Source organism: Podarcis gaigeae (assembly GCF_964106915.1).
Source record: "Podarcis gaigeae genome assembly, chromosome: 6".
Classification (NCBI taxonomy): Eukaryota; Metazoa; Chordata; class Lepidosauria; order Squamata; family Lacertidae; genus Podarcis; species Podarcis gaigeae.
Genome location: NC_139682.1, coordinates 55,836,547 through 55,855,150, shown reverse-complemented (window position 1 = coordinate 55,855,150; position 18,604 = coordinate 55,836,547). Strand labels below are relative to the sequence as shown.

General features: G+C 39.0%; 1 protein-coding gene across 1 annotated transcript; it reads left to right on the top strand.

Annotated features, from left to right (window-relative positions):
* The first annotated feature begins 829 nt into the window (after nt 1-829).
* Nucleotides 830-18,313, top strand: LOC310846248 (calreticulin-like). The gene is made up of 9 exons (XM_083742512.1): nt 830-1,093; nt 3,231-3,332; nt 4,664-4,867; nt 6,090-6,184; nt 7,149-7,358; nt 8,422-8,535; nt 12,256-12,399; nt 14,552-14,644; nt 16,245-18,313. The coding sequence occupies exons 1-9, from the start codon at nt 931-933 to the stop codon at nt 16,377-16,379; spliced, it is 1,260 nt and encodes a 419-aa protein (XP_083598638.1). The 5' UTR covers nt 830-930; the 3' UTR covers nt 16,380-18,313.
* Nucleotides 18,314-18,604: the final 291 nt, after the last annotated feature.

Below are 18,604 nucleotides of genomic sequence, written 5' to 3'. Positions count from 1 at the left end.
GCACACATTGCTGGACTCCACCTACCCATCAGCCTTAATCAGTATTTGTGGATGATAGAAGTTACAGATCAGCAGCACCTGAAGGAACATAGTCTAGCTACTCCTGCTTAAAGTTGCAATCCTAGCTATGTCTACAAAGAATTAAGTCCCACTGAATTAAATATGGCTTACTGCCAGGTAAGTGGAATTAGGACTGCGGCCATAGTTTCTAATCTACTTCCTGCTCTTGTAGATTACTCATGCAAGGCTTTGCAGCTTTACTCCTTTTTATGTGAGTGGGGTATACACACTGATAACTAGCTGAATATGTGGAGTAGAGGCCGCAACAATGACAATGTAGTCAAATTGTCACGAGCAGCTTTTTCTTTTCTTTTCTAGAATGCTGCAAACCACTTAGTTTATTTTCAAAAGGGAATCTAGTGTGGGAATGGTAACATTTCAGTTGGGATTGAGGCTATTTTGACTGAGATGAATACAGTATATTTACTTACAAAAACAAGGTGAGCTATTATGATGTACTGAATTCTAAAAAGTTCTGCTTGCTACGTTCTCAAATATATTTCAAATGGCAGAATGCTAACAATACTTTCAAAGAGTAGACGAGTAAGAAGGCAATACGCTTGCTGGGTGTGAATTGATCTGAATTAGATCCAGACACCTGTGTCTTCAGAATCCATTTCCTTTGAGACATTCCAGGGAGTTTCCGTGCTAGCACAATTGCGTGGTCCCTTCTGATTGGTCCTTGTAGCTCAGTTATTCATGGATTCTAACCAGTGGAAAAGACCCTTCGGTTCAGCATGATTATCAGTGTGGTGACTGTTGTGGTTGTAGATTAGGAGAAGTGGGACAATATTTCAGAGGGGGTGTTACTATAGTCTTCTCAGTGCAATTTAAAGAAGCCTCCTACCACTTTCAGAACGCTAAGTTCCTATGAAACCAGAAATGCAGCTGATTTACTTAGGGACCTTCTTGATAGGACTGGTATTTGGGGAGCAAACTGACAATGACAATGATGATAGCCCTTCTACTATGTTAGAGACACCACAGCATACAATAATAAAGGAGTATTTTAGGGAAGAGTTTGATGATGAAGGTAAGTGATACTTTGCTGTTTCTCTGTTCTGGAAGGAAACCGTTGACTTCCAAATCTTCTTTCATTTATGTAGCCTTACTCTAAAGAGTTGCATTCTTGTTTGATTTCATTTTTTACTGTTTAATAATAAAATTAATTGATAAAGCAGTATGAAATATCTATTTTGTATGGTATCCCGTCTTCTAAACTATCAGTACATTCAGTACCGCTACAGGAAAAAAATAAAGGATAGAAGCATGAAAGAGAAGACTGACCTTTTGCAATTTCCCCCCAAGTTTAGGAAAACTAATAATTAAAGACAGTTGTCTTGCAAATATTGTGAGGCTGCTGTCCTGCTGTCCTACCTGGCAATATGTCTCACTGAATTCAGTGGCCCTTACATCTGAATAGACATGCATAGGATTTCACTGTGAGTGATGCATGGAAGGAACAGAGATAAACCAGTTGAACATGAGGAGTCAGTGCTGATGCATTTGGAATCCTAGAGCACAGCTAATTTATAAAAGGATGTATCCAAAGTTAAGAGTTTCATCTGTTTAAATATGAAGAAAAGGTAACCCAGATAGAAATAGTTTTTACTGTCTGTTCTGAAACATTCAGAAGCAACTGATGTCCTGATATAGTATAGTGTGTTTCCCTGCATAAGAGACTGCACAGCTTTAAAATTTGTGCTATGTGTCCTAATTTCAATATCTCTTCTTAACAACTCCTAAGCAGACTGCAATTTTATTTATAGTGCTGCTCTATATGGAGGTAAAAGCAAATGCATTCGCAGTACTAGGTTTCTGGGTTTGGTTAATAGTTTGATTCTGGTTAATCATTCTTGAAGGTTTTTAGTGCTGTTTCCTAGGAAGAGAGCGTATATTACATGTCCTCATCTGCCTCCCATACAATTTCCTCCCTTCTTCCAATTTCTTATTTCTATCCCATGGGAAGATCAGTACAGGTGTTATTATTATTTATTATTGTGCCTGTTTGTACCCTTTCTTTAGAAGACATACTAAATGACACCAGTCTTGTACTGAAAGTCCATTACAAAATGGCTTGAAAAATAATTGAATCTGGTTTATATTACATTTGTTTGAATTTTGAGCCCTATGATCAGTGTTACAAACATGACATAAACCAGGCAAATCACAAACATGATTCAACATGTAGCGAGTGGTCTCTTGGGATCATTGAGCAGTTTTCTCTAGCTCCAGATGGAGTTAAATATAGGTTTTTGTGATATTCAGCTAAGCATTCTTGAGTAAAATACTTTTGTAAGGTTGTTTTTAACCAAATGTAATTCAAGATATATCAAGAATGCCTTTATAGGTTTGCTGCCAGGTTTTATGCCCATGATGAAGGTTGCATCACTTGAATGATCTTTAAGAAAAACATAGGTGCTCTAGTATGAGTGCTCTAGTATTATTCCTTGTCAGTGGCCACATTCAAATATCACTCTAAACCACAGTATAGTATGATGAGACTGAGCGATGGTTTGCCTCTGATACATATGCTCTTTCCTTCCCTTTTCTTCCTTGGGCACAGTAGCACAAGGGGAAGTTCAGAATCTGTTTGCTTCTGCTTTTGCTTAACCACAGCTTGTTGTGTTATGCAGATTGAAAAAATGTGGTTATTGTTTAGTTTTGTTGGTTTAAAACAACTCGCCTTCAAACTGTGAAGTTATTTTGTTGTTGGTTTAAACAAACCATAGTTAACATTGACCGCAGTTCAGGGTTTGGATTAAATATCTGGAAAATTACTGCTTGTTATATGGCTGTTAAGTCCATGTGTGGTGCAGCCATGAGTTAATTTGCATAGTGCTGTACAGTGGTACCTCGGGCTAAGAACTTAATTCATTCTGGAGGTCCGTTCTTAACCTGAAACTGTTCTTAACCTAAATCACCACTTCAGCCAATGGGGCCTCCTGCTGCTTCCACACCGCCGCTGCGCGATTTCTGTTCTCATCCTGAAGCAAAGTTCTTAACCCGAGGTATAATTTCTTGGTTAGCAGTGTCTGTAACCTGAAGCGTCTGTAACCTGAGGTACCACTGTATGTCCTAAAATATTCATTCTATTTTACATAATGTGAAGTAGTTGTTGCATGTTATTGTTTTGCTATACCTCATTGCTACTTCTTTCACTTTTTCAGATGAATGGGAGAAACGGTGGGTTCAATCTAAACATAGATCTGATTATGGTAAATTTCGTGTTGCATCAGGAAGGTTTTATGGAGATAGAGAAAAAGATAAAGGTAAAATAATGCATTCTCCCATCCCCCAGTTTGTGAAAAATGAGAATTGTGACTGAATGCATGCCTTCATTCACTTTTATTCCATTATTGACACAATATTGGCTAGTATCAAAACTAGCCAAACTGTCATTATGATTCCTAGTGGTGGGCTAGAGAGTAGGGCTTCTGCGTCTGAGCAAATTTGTATGGGTGCAGATAGATCCTACAAGTAAAGTGATCCCACACATTTAGCTCTTTAAAAGTCAAATCAGCACTTTAAATTGAGCCCATAAATAAACAGTCAGTCAATGTAATTGGTGTAGAATAAGTGTAACATGATCCAATATGCCCAAATCTCATGAGATCCTGGTGGCTGCGTTCTATACCAGTTGGATTTTCTGAGCTACAAGTAAAGACAGATCTATAGAGAGAGCATTACTGTACAGTGGCATAGTCTGGATGTAACCAGTGAGTGTGTTACTTTTTTCCTAAGATAGGGTCAAGCTAAAATTACAAAAGGCACTCCTAGCCACCTGTGCTAGTATAGATGATAAATTGGATCCCTGTAGATTTAAGGCAGGAGTGGGGAACTGGATCTGACCAGTAGGAGGCTACCTACCAGTTGTTTCCCTGACATTGTTAAAAGAAGAAGCTGATCAGTAGTTAGAGCAACCACTTTTGAAGAAGCTCTTTCAGTGCCTGTCAGCTGATTGGAGCTGGAAGCATGCCTTCAAAGAGACTGTTGATTGGTGGTTATAGGGAGTCCCTTCAAAGTCTCTGCAGAGGGGAAAATGCTCCTAAAAACAGCATTTCTCCCTCTACGTATAAAGTGACATGGGTTTAAAGCACTTCTTCCAGTGCTCTGAATTCAGACTGCTTCCTCTGGGGGGATGGGAAGCATGCTATTGCAGCGAATCCCATCTGATTGTTGGGACTGACTGCACTTTGAAGCTCCAATGATCAGCTGATTGTCAGCTGCACAGGGCTTTCTGTTCAAGCACCAACAATCAGTGGTTATAGGTGCTTGAACTTTTGTTTTCCCTTTTTCCAGACATCTCCATTTTCTCTTTGTTTATTTCCCGATCGATGTACAGGCTCTGTAATTTGCTTCTTGACTAATATTTATGCAAGTTTCTAATTTCCCAGAGTAATCAACAGCAGTATTTTGTATATTGGTGGTTTCTGCTCTTGTTAACAGTATAACTGGCAAGAGGTTATTTAATATCCATATCCTACATAATGCCAGACAGTTTTTGCGGTTATATTATTATATCCATAGTAAGGACAGGATTTTGTGAAAGTACAATAAGTCGTTTAAACCATAGTTCTAGATCTTTGATTTAATGTTACAGGTCTGAAGGCAACTGAAGACACTAAGTATTATGCAGTGTCAGCAAGGTTTCCGCCCTTCAACAATGAAGGTCAGACGTTAGTGCTTCAGTATACAGTAAAATATGACCAACATGTCGATTGTGGTGGTGCCTATGTTAAACTTTATTCTGCAGACCTGGTTCAAGAGGTTATGAATGAAGATTCTGAATATTATATTATGTTTGGTAAGTTCTCAACATGTCTTTTTAGTCAGCAGTCAAAGCATATCCATTTGTACAGTGCAAGCCAAGAGATAATTGGGCTTAGCACTATAAGGAAATTTCTGTTTTCATATTTTTTGAGTCTGCATCACTGTATATATCAGTGAGAATCAGTGGCTGCACACAATGCCAACTTATGGTTTAGTCAACTATCTGGTGCACAAAGCTCAAGAGCACCTACCATACTCTTCCTGTAGTCAAGTGAGGAAATACACAACAGAGCAGATGGCTTATCATTACACTTGAATCAGCTCTTGTGGTTTGTTTTTCTCCAGAAAACCAAATCTGAAGCCAAGTTCTTGATTTCCCAAACATTGTTTATTTGGAGAGAAAAACCACAAGAATTGGTTTGGGGAGAATGTTAAGCTCAATGCTTTGTTTCCCCACTCAACTAAGGAAGAAGCAGAGTGGGAGCACGTGGGATGCATCCACCTTGTGCACTGGTTAGCTTACTAAACCATAATTAATAGCTCAGTATTATGGGCAACAACAACAACAACATTATGGGCAAACACAGCCAATTTTTGCTTCCTTATGTTTTGCAAAGTATATTCAATGAGCTGACAACAAGTTTGCTGGATCAGGGTGAAGTCTTCCAGGGAGCTTACAAGCAGGGCATGAAGTCAACAGCTCGCCTTTGCTGCCCCATTGTATGGTGCCAACATTTGATATTGTCTCTGAAGATTTAATTTAGCTATACACAGCATTAGACCATGAACATAAATCTGAACTTTTTAAAAGCTACTGAAAGTAGTAGCTATCAACCCTTTTGACATCTTTTTTTTAAACTTGCTGGCAATCGATGTGTCTAACACTTTGCTTATTACTTACAATTTTTGAAAACTGCTCTTTCATCTCCCATGTATGTTGTCTTGAGAGTTAGTGGGATTAAGTAGTGGGATTAAAATGGTTTTAAAATATTAAAATGTTGGTTGCAAGGGACAGGAAGTAAGTACGTCACCTTCCACGTTTGGAGGAGGAGGAGGAGGAGGAGGAGGAGGGGGAGGAGGAGGAGGAGGAGAAGAAGAAGAAGAAGAAGAAGAAGAAGAAGAAGAAGAAGAAGAAAGTACTATTAACAGCAATTTCTAAATCAGTGGTCAAACTATCATTTACTGACTTATATTTGTGCAGGTGGAATTCTGATCCAAGTCAATTGGGTTTTTAGAGCACTGTTGTTTTCTCCTAGGTCCAGATATATGTGGAGAAGACAAAAAGATAGTGCAGGTTATCTTCAACTATAAAGATGATTATTACTTGATCAAAAAAAACATCACATGCGAGGTATGATCAGTATTTTTTTGGTATCTGAGCAGCATTGTTGATTTCTAAACTTTGTTGCTAGTTTTCCTCTACTAATTGCATTTTTTGTATCTTTCTGTCTTGCTAAAATTCTACTTTCCACACACAAGCAACAGTGAAAAACCCATAGCTGAAGTCTGGGTCAAGTAGTGTTTTTGAAACCAATAGTAACATATATTACAATTATGTTGGCGAGTAAGGGATAGTTTAACTATGGTTTAATGTTAATGAAAAGTGCTAGTGCATGCTGCTCAAAAAGTCCTCAACTGATTCACCGCAACTCATTCACTGCTGCTCCTGACCACACTGCACCAGGACCAACAAGCTACAAGCATTGGCATGTTATATTATCTAAATCAAGATTGTAGTTTGTTTGGAGAGAACATGAGCAGCAGGTTTGTTTCAGGGAAATCAACTACAAGTCTGGATTTCACATTCCATTTCTTTTGTTGGTACGTATTGTTACTGGGACCATGCAAGCATGCTGGAGCTTTGTTCTACTTTGCTCTTCCCTGGACCTTTTAGGTGAGTGTGGTGCAGCAACTAAGCCAAAGTTTTGTTTAATCTGTCCTCTGAACCCAGGATCATGGTTAAGCTCTGAACCCAGTATCATGGTTAAGTTGTAGCCAAGAACAAACATTGGCTGATGGGCACCAATCATTATGGTTGCCACTCTTGCATCCTAGGCACCATTTACTTTTGACACACAACCCAAGAAGCAAGGGAAATAGCTCTCACCAACCAATAATAAGTACCATGGCATGTCCTCAATTTTCTGGCCTCCAAACTCTTCAAGCAGTGATTGAGTAGATAATCAGTATGCCATTTTTTTCATTTAGTTTATATTCTGTTGCAACATTTAACAGGAAAAACCAGCAGTCAGTTTGGAATATGAGAAAAGAACTCTCTACTTATGTAATAATCTTTATTATTTTTATTTTTCGAGACCGATGACTTTACCCATCTCTACACTTTGATACTACGTCCAGATTTAACATATGAAGTGAAAGTTGATAATTATGTTGCTGAGGCTGGCTATCTAGAAGATGACTGGGACTTCCTTCCTCCAAGGAAGATAGTTGATCATGAAATGGCAAAACCCGACTACTGGGATGAAAGGGAGCTTATTGAAGATCCCATGGACAAGAAACCAGATGTAAAGTTTCAGTATCATGGTTTCTCTTTCTATATAGATATATATGTACATTAAAGCTGTCTATTTCCCCAGTTGCATTCTGTCCACTGACCATCTCTTGTTGTCTCAGTTGACGTCAGTGGGTGTTGCAGCTGTGCTTATAATTCTATGATTTGCTCCAACAACAGTCTGATATCCATCATTCCCTTTCTATTATTTCTATTATTAAATAATTCTTACTTCAGTCAGTTTCACAATGGTAGCTAATTATTACTTCCATTTAGCAAATGGAGGAGCTGAGGCAATATATGATCATTTACTTGCCTGGGGCTGAGTTGGGTTAAACTCTAAAATCAATTCTGCATCTCAGTGACATTTGTCTTCACCTTTACAGACAAATGTCTGCACCCAAGCAAACATTTATACATTCTTTATACACAAAGCAGCATATGTCACTTTTGCCAGGACTTCTTACTTCACCTGACCAGATGAGGGCATAGATGGCAAATACCCAAGTCTCATAGATAGTTCCCCATTCTGGACTCAAAGCCCAGCACCTCAAGCCCACAGATAAGGATAACATCAAAACAAGCCAATTAACTTATATCAAAGGAAGTGAGTATGAACATATACATGAGCTCATTGTTACATCAACTACCAATTAATTGTGGGCTTATATTGACTACCAAGATGGTGTTTGCAGTGCTTCTAGAACAGTTCACCTTTGGTTCAACACAAAGTTCAATACAGTATATGTCTATCACGGGATTCATACAAACAAATTTCCATGCCTGGTAGTAGTTGCAGTGAATTTTGTTGAATGCCACAGAACCTAAAAGCTTGTTAAGTGTGGTAACATATGAAATTCTAGATGATAACAGAAAACAATATAATAACCAATACTTATTTTTATGTATTTACATTTATATTTTGCTACTCTTCCAACACGGAACTCAACTTACTAATCGGTCAATGTGATATTAAATGAGCAAGCATTTTAATAAACTGTCAGGATTATCTTGCTGCTAAAATACATGTTTGAGAAAACAATCTTTATTGATTATATGAATGCATACTGTTTTAGGATTGGGATCAGCCAGAAAGAATTCCTGACCCAAATGTCACGAAGCCAGATGACTGGGATGAAGAAATGGATGGAGAGTGGGCACCACCATCGGTTCCAAACCCGGAGTACAGAGTAAGCTTGGTATAGGTCTGCATAATAATAAATGCAAAGACTTTGATGGTAAACAGTGTGGGTCGTATACCCAGAGTAGAGCCTTTTAAATTGATAGATTTAAGTTAGTCAAGTCCATTGAATTCAGTAAGTCTCTGAGTATGACTTAGTCCAGGGATTGTCTACCTGGTGCCAAGTTTGTTTCCTTTGAGCATCTTTGGTTTTTGGTTTTGTTTTCAAAAAATAGGCATTTCCTTTACCCATGGAGGAACTTTTCTAACGGGTGGGGTTTCTCAGTGATATTCTATGATGAGAGAGATGTATTTTGGGGGGGGGGGGGAGTCACACATATAGCATTTGTGTGAGGTCCAGGGGTGAGGGAGCAGCAGTGACTGCACTCTCTAATCTTGTCTTATGTCATACCCCCATAGCAGCCATTTTGTAACAGTCACCCACAGCACTTCCTCAGAATTCAAAGTGTGCCCACTGGTCCAAAAAAGTAACATGTTTAACCTGAGGCATTTTATCTTACTACCTACTCTCCTGTTCAGTCTTCCTGAATCTACCTTCATCTGGCTTTGTCTGTATTTCTCAAGTCCCCCATCCTTAAATGCCATCTCTTTTTTTTTTTTCAATGCATGATTTTTATTAGTTTGCATAATTCAAAATACAAAAATAAGATATACAGATTCGATTGTTACTTTCACAGGTTTTTAAATGTGACTTCCTTCAACCTTTCCACAAATCATCCATACTAATCTTTTTTGGAGTTTCGCAGTTCTTAGTTTGTAATGCCATTATTCATTCTATTTCTCCTGTTTCTCTTTAGACAGTACCCTTTTCTTTTTACAGAGCTCCTTTGAAACCCACTAGTGTTATCTGTCCATCACTTAGATTTTCCAGATAGTTCGTGAAATTTTCCCAATCTTTGGTGAACCTCTGATCCTTTAAATATCTGATTTTCCCTGTCATCCTATCCATCTCCGCATATTCTAATAGTTTTGATCTCCATTCCTCGATTGTCGGTAGACCCTCTGATTTCCAGTTTTTAGCTAATAATAGCTACAATCAAAATGTCTGTACTGTACTTCCTAGATTATTGTTTCTGTTCCAGAATATCCCTGTGGTTAAAGGTACAAGGATATTTAAAGACTGGCATAGGAAGATTTCCAAATTTATCTGGCAGGGCAAGAAACCAAGAATAAAATTTAAATTGCTGACTGATGTGAAGGAAAGGGGAGGTTTTGCCCTGCCAGACCTGAAGTTATATTATGAGGCGTCATGCCTATGCTGGGTAAAAACTTGGATAAAACTGCAAGACAAGGAAGTGCTAGACTTAGAGAGACATAACAACCGATTTGGGTGGCATGCCTATTTATGGCACGGGCGGAGGAAAGTGCATAAAGACTTTGGAAACCACATCTTTAGGGGTCCATTGATTGAGGTATGGGAGAGGTATAAAGACATGCTAGAACCCAAAACTCCCCATTGGCTGTCGCCACTAGAAGTCATGAGTGCCAAAAAGATTAATATGAGGACTAACTGGGCTACCTATGAACAACTGTTAATTAAAGAAGGAAAATGGAAAATGAAGCCGTACGAACTGGTCAAGGACCAAGTTTACGACTGGCTGCATTACTTCCAGATTAATGATATGTTCAGGAAAGATACTAAAGATAAAGGATATGCCGATAAAAATTCCAGATTCCAAAACGAGATACTGAATAACAATATAAAAACTTTGTCTAAAATGTACAACCAGTTACTGGATTGGAATTTAATTGACGAGGAAGTTAAGTCAGTAATGACATACTGGGCAAGAGATTTAGGCCGTAACATCTACTTTGAAGAATGGGAAAAACTTTGGAAATATCATCTCAAGTTCACGGCTTGCGTGACATTGAAGGAAAACTTAATGAAAATGTTCTACCGTTGGTATATGACCCCTGTAAAATTAGCTAGGATGTATGGATCCTGTAACAAGTGCTGGAAGTGCAAGAAAAGGGAGGGGACCTTCTACCATATGTGGTGGGAATGCCAGAAGGTTAAAGGGTTTTGGAAGAGTATATATAACGAAATGAAGAAAATTCTAAGATACACCTTTGTTAAAAAACCAGAGGCCTTCTTGTTGGGATTGGTAGGAAGGGAGATAAAGAGGGAAGATTACAAGCTGTTTCAGTACGCAACAACGGCAGCAAGAGCCTTAAATGCCATCTCTTGAACCAGTATCTCCCTTCAAGCAGCTATATCCCAACACTTACTAAGCCCTCAAATAGGTACTGCTTTCTCTGTTTTTCTTGCTGCTCTCTTTTTGACCCACTGGTTTGGATTCCTCTTTCTCTTTCTTTCTCTCTCTTTCTTTACCACTTCCAAATAGTTGCTGTCTCCAGTCTGCTTTTCATCCTCTCTACTGACTGTTGAAATCATTGTCTATGCTTTTCTTCCATTACCACAATTGTCACATAGTATTTTTAAGTCCTTGCAGAACTTTTACCCACCCTATATTATCAGTTTCAACCCTTTAGTTTTGTAGCTTTTAGTTTTGCAGCTCAAAAGTCATCCCCTCCCATCTTTGGAAGAACTGTACGGTTCCCGCTGTCTTAGGAAAGCAAACAATATCCTGCAGGATGCATCTCACCCGGGACACAGTCTGTTTGTACTACTGCCTTCTGGCAGGAGATACAGAAACATCAAGTCAAGGACAAATAGACTGAAAAATAGTTTCTATCCAAGAGCTGTGGCCTTCTTAAATGCAGTAACTCGATAGTGTGACCTGGGAGTTTGATGGGTGTGGGTGTGGGTGTGGCTGGAATGTGGTTTGTTTGGTTGTTGTTGTTGTGTTGCTTTTGTTGTTTTTAAGGGATGGCATCCAATTTCGTTGCACTTGTGCAATGTTGCACTTGTGTAATGACAATAAAGAATCTATCTATCTATCTATCTATCTATCTATCTAAATCCCTGGTTGTGTCTCCACTTTCACTGCTCTTTCCATCACTTCTTGCTTTCTCCATTCTATTCACACCTCATCAGCTCCCCCCGCCCTCCTGTTTCCATTCCCGTCCCCCTCTCCCACTTGTATTCAGGGGCGTGTGGAGGGGGCAGTCTGCCCCTCTAGGGGGGTGGGTGACAAGATGGCCCCTGCCTCCCCCCAACTGTAGAGCGGCCAAGGGCGTGTGCAGTCCATATGGGCTGCCGCTCTCATGCACCGTCCATACGGGCTGCTGCGCGTGCGCACGTACAGCCGCATCCCGTACGGTCGTCACACATGCACAGTCCATACAGGATGCTGCACATGCACATTCCGTACAGGCTGCCCCACCCCAGGTGCTGGAGAGGGTTCCTCCGCCACTGCTTGTATTATCTTCAAATTAAGACAAGGGTGAGGAATCTGTAGCTCTCCAGTTGTTGCCAGACTCCAACTCCCATAAGCCCCAGCCAACATAGTATGGAAGTGATGTTGAGAAGTGGGAAACCAACAACATATAGACGGCTACTTCCCCATCCTAGTGAAATCATTGTTAATGGTATATAATTGGTTTTACTTATTGTAAAATAAAGCTTCTGTTGGCATTATCACTATGAAAGGCCCACACTCAAAACTGTAAATAATGTGTCAGTACATATTTAGCAAATGATGATAATACATTCCATTCTTTCACTAGACTTAGCAAATATTTATTTTGACTAAATTGGGTTTTGGGGGAAATAAACTTCAAGCTTGTCTCAATTGTTCTTTTTTAGGGAATTTGGAAGCCCCGTATAATCAAAAATCCCAATTATAATGGCATATGGGTTCAGCCATTAGTTGATAATCCAGAATACACACCTGATCCTAATCTTTACAAGTATTTCAACATCAGTGTCATTGGTTTAGAAATTTTACAGGTATGTATTTTATAGAGTTTTCAGAAATAATTCCTTAACTGGAAAGATAATTCTTATTACAGAGTCTAGTTGTATTCTGTACCATTATGAGGGAAAAGCTGTCTAATTTTCTAATTTGAATCATTCACAGGAGAAAAATAGCATTAGCAGCCCATTCATTTTGAAAATATAATATACAGTGGTACCTCAGTTTACAAACTTAATCCGTTCCAGAAGTCCGTTCTTAAACCGAAACCATTCTTAAACTGAGGTGCGCTTTTGCTAATGAGGCCTCCTGACGCCGGTGCACTTCCACCATTCAGATTCTGTTCTTAGACCGAGGTAAAGTTCATAAACCGGGACACTACTTCCGGTTTTAAACCGAATCGTTCTTAAACAGGACTTTTTCTTAAACCGAGGTACTGTACCACTGTATTGTGTTTCCCATTTGCAGCATTTGCAATTAATTCAAACGGCTGCATGGTCATCTATAGAATCTGCTTCAGTGGTGATCTTCACACCATGTACTCTGGAGTAGGATTATTGTGGAGTAGATAATTTGAGAAGAATGGCCTCTGATATTAGAAGATTATGATATAGCTGGATTGATGGGATGACAAACCTGTGTACTGGCTTTGAGTATGAATGCAATGTTAATTCTGAATTTATTAGAATAGGTGCATGCTAAATTGGTAGACGCAGTGGAACTTACTTTTGACTTACATGTATATTGTTGAAATGTGGGGCTTTTAATGCAAAGCCTATGACATCTGCAATCTGAGAATCATTTTTCATTACAGTGGTACCTCTGGTTACGAACTTAATTCGTTCTGGAGGTCCAGTCTTAACCTGAAACAGTTCTTAACCTGAGGTACCACTTCAGCTAATGGGGCCTCCCGCTGCCACCGCCGCATGATTTCTGTTCTCATCCTGAGGTAAAGTTCTTAACCCGAGGTACTACTTCTGGGTTAGCGGAGTCTGTAACCTGAAGCGTATGTAACCTGAAGCATATGTAACCTAAGGTACCACTGTAAAAGGTTCCAGATACCGTAACTAGATAAGCCTTCCTGATACAGGGAAACAGAAGCATTTTGAATCTGGCTTCTAGACTTCAGAAAATTAGACAGTTTCCTAAAGAATAAATGGGGGCAATCACCTAATTCCGTACCCTTTGCATGTCATGGTTGAATTCCAACCCGTTTTACCTAGTCCATGGCAAATAGAAATTGAATTTTTTTTTAATCAAAATTCTACAGAATGAAAACATAAATACAGGAGAATAAATATAAACTTAATATAGATATGAAGCAACAACTTTGGGACTGTATATATTTGCTTTCATCACAAAATGTTGAATTTCTGGTTGAAGGAATTGGTTACTATGTTATGCATGTGTGAGCTAGGAAGTTTTCCTCAAAATAACAATGAAATATTATATAGGCACGCTGCCATTTTCTATTGCTTGTTCATATTTTATATTATTTTAGTATATAGTAGGAAATAATATTTTATATTATTGTTTTAGTATATAGAAGGAAATAAATTATTTAAAAAAATAGATAGCCACTTAATACAGGCTTGAGAAGAAAATAATGCAGCTTTGTACAATCTCACTTCTAGAAACCATGTATCACCCATTATTGCAGCATTCTATTGTAGCTATAGGGAAGTATTCACATAACCAGCCCCTTCAGCAGAAGCCCTGCACAAGGACTTCAACTTGCACAATGGGGTTCCCTCCACCTCTCCCTGTCAGCCCCTTAAAATTGGATGGAAGGAGGTGAGGAGGAAAACCCCCAGAACAGCATGTGATGGGAGAAGAGAGGAGCTTGCTCCGTCTCACATTTAATTCCACCCATAGGCTTTTGGGGGTTTTTTGCATCACCTTTAATAATTGTATCCAATGTTACACCCAATTTATATTGTGAGCTTTTTCTGGTAAAGCCAGGCTGCACCATTCTTGATGGTGTTAAATTCAGGCAGCAGATGATGTTAAATTCAGGCAATGGAGAGTTATCTCCATTACCTAATAATAAGTGTCACTGAATTCAACAGGTCTTACTTCTGAGTACACATAGTTGGACTTCCATTATCATATGTGGCTCACAAATCTAGCTAGATTGTGTTTACTTCAGTAACTCATTTTTCTCTTCTACCTTTTTAATTCCAACAGGGAAAGTCTGGCACAATCTTTGACAATTTTCTTATCACAAATGATGAACAATATGCTGAAGATGCTGGGAATGAAATGTGGGGTCCCACATTTGTAAGTAACGTAATCACCATACAAGAGTGGCTAAATTGAGATGGTGCAGAAGGGCTTTTGCTAGTATACCTGCACAGCTCCAGGTGTCCAGGCATTTGTATAATTACCATAAGAGCCTTGAACCCTGCAGCAGTCTCGCCACTACATTCTGCACTACCTGATTCAAGACCAGGCTCAAGGACTTCCCCACATAGAGTATACTGCAGTTATCAAGTCTTGAGGTTACTTATGCATGGACTCCTGTTATCATGATCCAGTTATTGTCATAGCTGGTGTACCAGACAAAGTTGGTAAAAGGCATTCCTAGCAGAGGTCACTTAGACCTCTAACCACAGATTTGTATCCAGGAATACCAGTACCTGGTTCTGATTGCCTTATGAAGCACCTGAGCCCTACTGCATTGGCAGAAGAATCCTCCTGTGAATTGATCAAGGCTGTTGGTTGCTGTTATCATTAGCTCTCAAGAGAATTCCTCTAGCAATACAGTAAGGCTCAGATGCTTCATAAGGTAAAACAGGACCAGGATTCAATGGGGTATCTTTGCTGGTCTGAGGTACACCATCCTTGGGCATGAAGGACTAAGGAAAATGTGGGTGAACGGGGTAAGTTGTAAAGCAAGCATAATTTGTGAGGGTACACAATATTCCATTACTATTCAAGAAATATGCCAAGTTCCTTATAGTCTGATCCTTACACATATCTACTTGATACTGTATCTTGTTAAGTTCAGTTAGTCTTGTTCGAGCAAGCTGTAATCCTGTGCACCCTTACCTAGAAGTAAATCTTGTTGAACATAGTAGGATTTACTTCTGTGTAAACATGAATAGAATTATTAGACTGCACATCCTGCAGAGTTTAGTTAACCATAACTAACACTAACAGGATTCATAAAATCAATACTATATCTACTGTACATAATATTTTTATACATAGAAGTAGCCAGTAAAGAACTGTAGAAATGAATGCTTCCATTATTACAGTGTAAGAAACAAAACTGATGTAGTTCCAAACATATTAAGATCTGCTTGAAAAACACAAGCTTTAGGTGTTAAGGGAAGCTAGTTAAATTCTTTTGAAATTATGAAGAACTCACTGAAAACTAAGGAATAAATGTACAAATGTAGCTGTACAGATTGCACAAAAATAACAAAAAGCCCAGCAAGGTATATACAACACTAAAGAAAGTGACAAAAATATCTGAGGGTGGGAAAGTTTTCAGTGTTGCATCACGTCTAATTATTAGGAATTTTCATAGTGACTTTAGATTGGGGGAAAATACCTTCAGAGTTAAGGCTTGAACCTACATTTTCAGTTTGAGGCCCTCTTTCTCACTGACTCTTTGCCAAGAAGGAAAGGGAGGCAGATTTCAAAAACAAATCTCTTACGGAAACTTATAGAAGTAAATGTCTACATTTCATATTCTGGCTGTGACATTTACATTTTTTTAAAATTGACTCGAGGTAATGTATTCCTATAACCTTCATTTGGTCTTAACACATGGAATACTATTGAATAAGTTATTTGCAGCTTATTTATATTAATATTTAACATGGTTTTTCATCTTGCCAACATGCTTTACAATTCTTGTTTGAATAAACAGGAGAGAGAATGGAAGAGAAGACAGGGACAAGATGTTGTGTATAAAAAAATTAATGAAAACGAGGAACCGAAAGGAAAAGAAGGCAAGAAAGAAAAAAGGAAGAAAAAAGATCGCAATGTTAAAGATGAGCTCTAATCAACCAAATTTTATTGCATAGTTACTGTAACTCATGGTGGAATTTTTTTCAACTTCTAAATATTGTATTTATTTTCTAAATATCTGTTACTGAAACTGAAATGCAGTGGCAGTAAAAAGTTCTGGCAACAATTGTTATGCTAATAAGTGTGGGTAATGGTGGTACAAGCAAAATGGTTGGGTCTCTTATTTAAGTCTGGAGGGGACATCGACACATACAGAGACACATAGATGGATGCAACTCATGTACCGTGGGGATGTAGAAAATAGCAAAGAACCACTGGCTCAGTCAGAGGTCATATTCCTTGATACCTAAACTAGGGATAGATTGAAATGTCTATAACAGTTTACTACATCATTTGCAGGTGGCAATTTGATTGCTGAAATGGTTTTACAGGGAGGGAATTCCCACTGTGGTTGTGGGTGGTTGCTCAGCTTTCTAAAATAACTTCTTAAAACTCACCAACTTTTAGAAATTAAGCAAAATGGAAGCAAAGAAGGCCCATTCTCATGGTAAGTTGACCCTCTATAACTACCTACCCCAAGTTAGCTAATTGTATTGTAGTGCCCCTTCTCTTTTTTTGGTTACAGGTTTCCCCTGACATTGCTTTTTTCTCCCTCCCCCCAAAGTCAGGCATATTGTAAAACAAATGGAGACTAACTTTGCTGTAAACTAGGAATGTTGCATGGGCTGCTTTTTCCCACTTTCTCATTCATACATCTCCCCTGCCCTTCAATGGGTTCTGTAATTATACTGTAGCATTGCTTCTGCACAAAGGAGACAGTGATATCCAACAGTTGAAACAAAATTCTGGCTGAAACTCTGCCCCTTTAAATCTCTACCTAACCTCTATTTTATACATGTTTTGGGTAGACAGGCTTAAAACATGCAGGTCTGCAGATATCAGGTGTAAATGGCACCTCACATGACCATCATAGTGATTCAACCATATACCATTATACTAATTCAACTACAACTTACAGCTGAGAATTCACATGTGCACCTCTTACACACACTGAGGTTCCTGAACTATTGTGAATCGTTCCATTCTTTATAAGTTCCCACCACAAATGCACATGGAAGCATTATGTAGTCATATGGCACAACACTAAGAGGAGAGATAGTTGCCTGGATTTCCACCCAATATATTTCGAGTATGTAACTTTCCACTATCAATGTATAGCATAAGTAGGCAGTGACCACTGGACTGTGTAGGGTTCCTAGGTCACAGAAGCATGCTCAAGTTGTTCCTGTCTTCTGCCCATCCTCCTCCCTTAAAAAGATACTATGGTACAGTTGTACTTAACAAAACAGAAAGGACTTATGTTGGTTCAGAAGGGCTTCCTTCTCTCACAGTTGCTTCACTGCTCTGAGAAAAGTTACGTTGCCTCCACCTGTTCTGTTTCTCCCCGTCCTTACCCTTTGCAAAGAAAGAGTGGACACTTAAGCATTGAAGTTTTTTAATACTTAAATCAAGGTAAGGCACTTACGTGCTAAGTGCAGATTCATACCACAATAACTACATTGCATGGGGATTGAAATGCATAGGATTGCAGCTTGAATTAGTTAAAGGTGCCACATAGGCCTTAACAAAGGACCCCATCAATTTCCAGACCTATGGGAAAATATTCTACCCTCTCCCCACTTACTCACTTCTTTATCTTTTCCCAAGAATGTGGAATAAGGTATAGAGATACTAAGTGCACTAGGACCTGAGACACCAGGGTTAAAATCACCACTTGGCCATTAAAAACTCACTGTGTGACTTTGGGCCAGTCACTGTCAGACTAACCTACCTCACAGGGTGGTTGTGAGGATAACATGGGGAAATGAATGAATGCATGCCACCTTGAGCTCCTTGGAGGAAAGGTGGAATGGATATAAATGCAATACTGATAAATAAGGAATAATCATAATAAAAAGTCTATATCCAGCCTGCCTGTCCCTGATTTTGAATTGGAGGGTTGGGGTCAGATTTTGAATCAAGAAAATAAACCCAACTCAGAAATCAAAGAAAAACTAATCTGGGATACAGCCAGTATATTCAGGCCTATGAACATTGGACCTTACATGTTAGGTCCTTGGCAAATCCAGTGTGTGGCTATCTGCTGGGACAGGCTTGCCTGGGTGAGGTGTGCAGGCAGTGGCAATCCGTGCTCCCATACTAATATATAGGCTCTGCACACTGAGTTATCATCTGAACTATCCCAGGCACCCCTCTACT

Excerpts from the sequence above, each read along its gene's own strand:
- LOC310846248 (XM_083742512.1), top strand. The coding sequence starts at position 931 with ATGAAACCAGAAATGCAGCTGATTTACTTAGGGACCTTCTTGATAGGA. Across the intron at positions 4,868-6,089 it reads TGAATATTATATTATGTTTG|GTCCAGATATATGTGGAGAA; the intron begins GTAAGTTCTCAA and ends GTTTTCTCCTAG. Across the intron at positions 6,185-7,148 it reads AAAAAAACATCACATGCGAG|ACCGATGACTTTACCCATCT; the intron begins GTATGATCAGTA and ends TTATTTTTCGAG.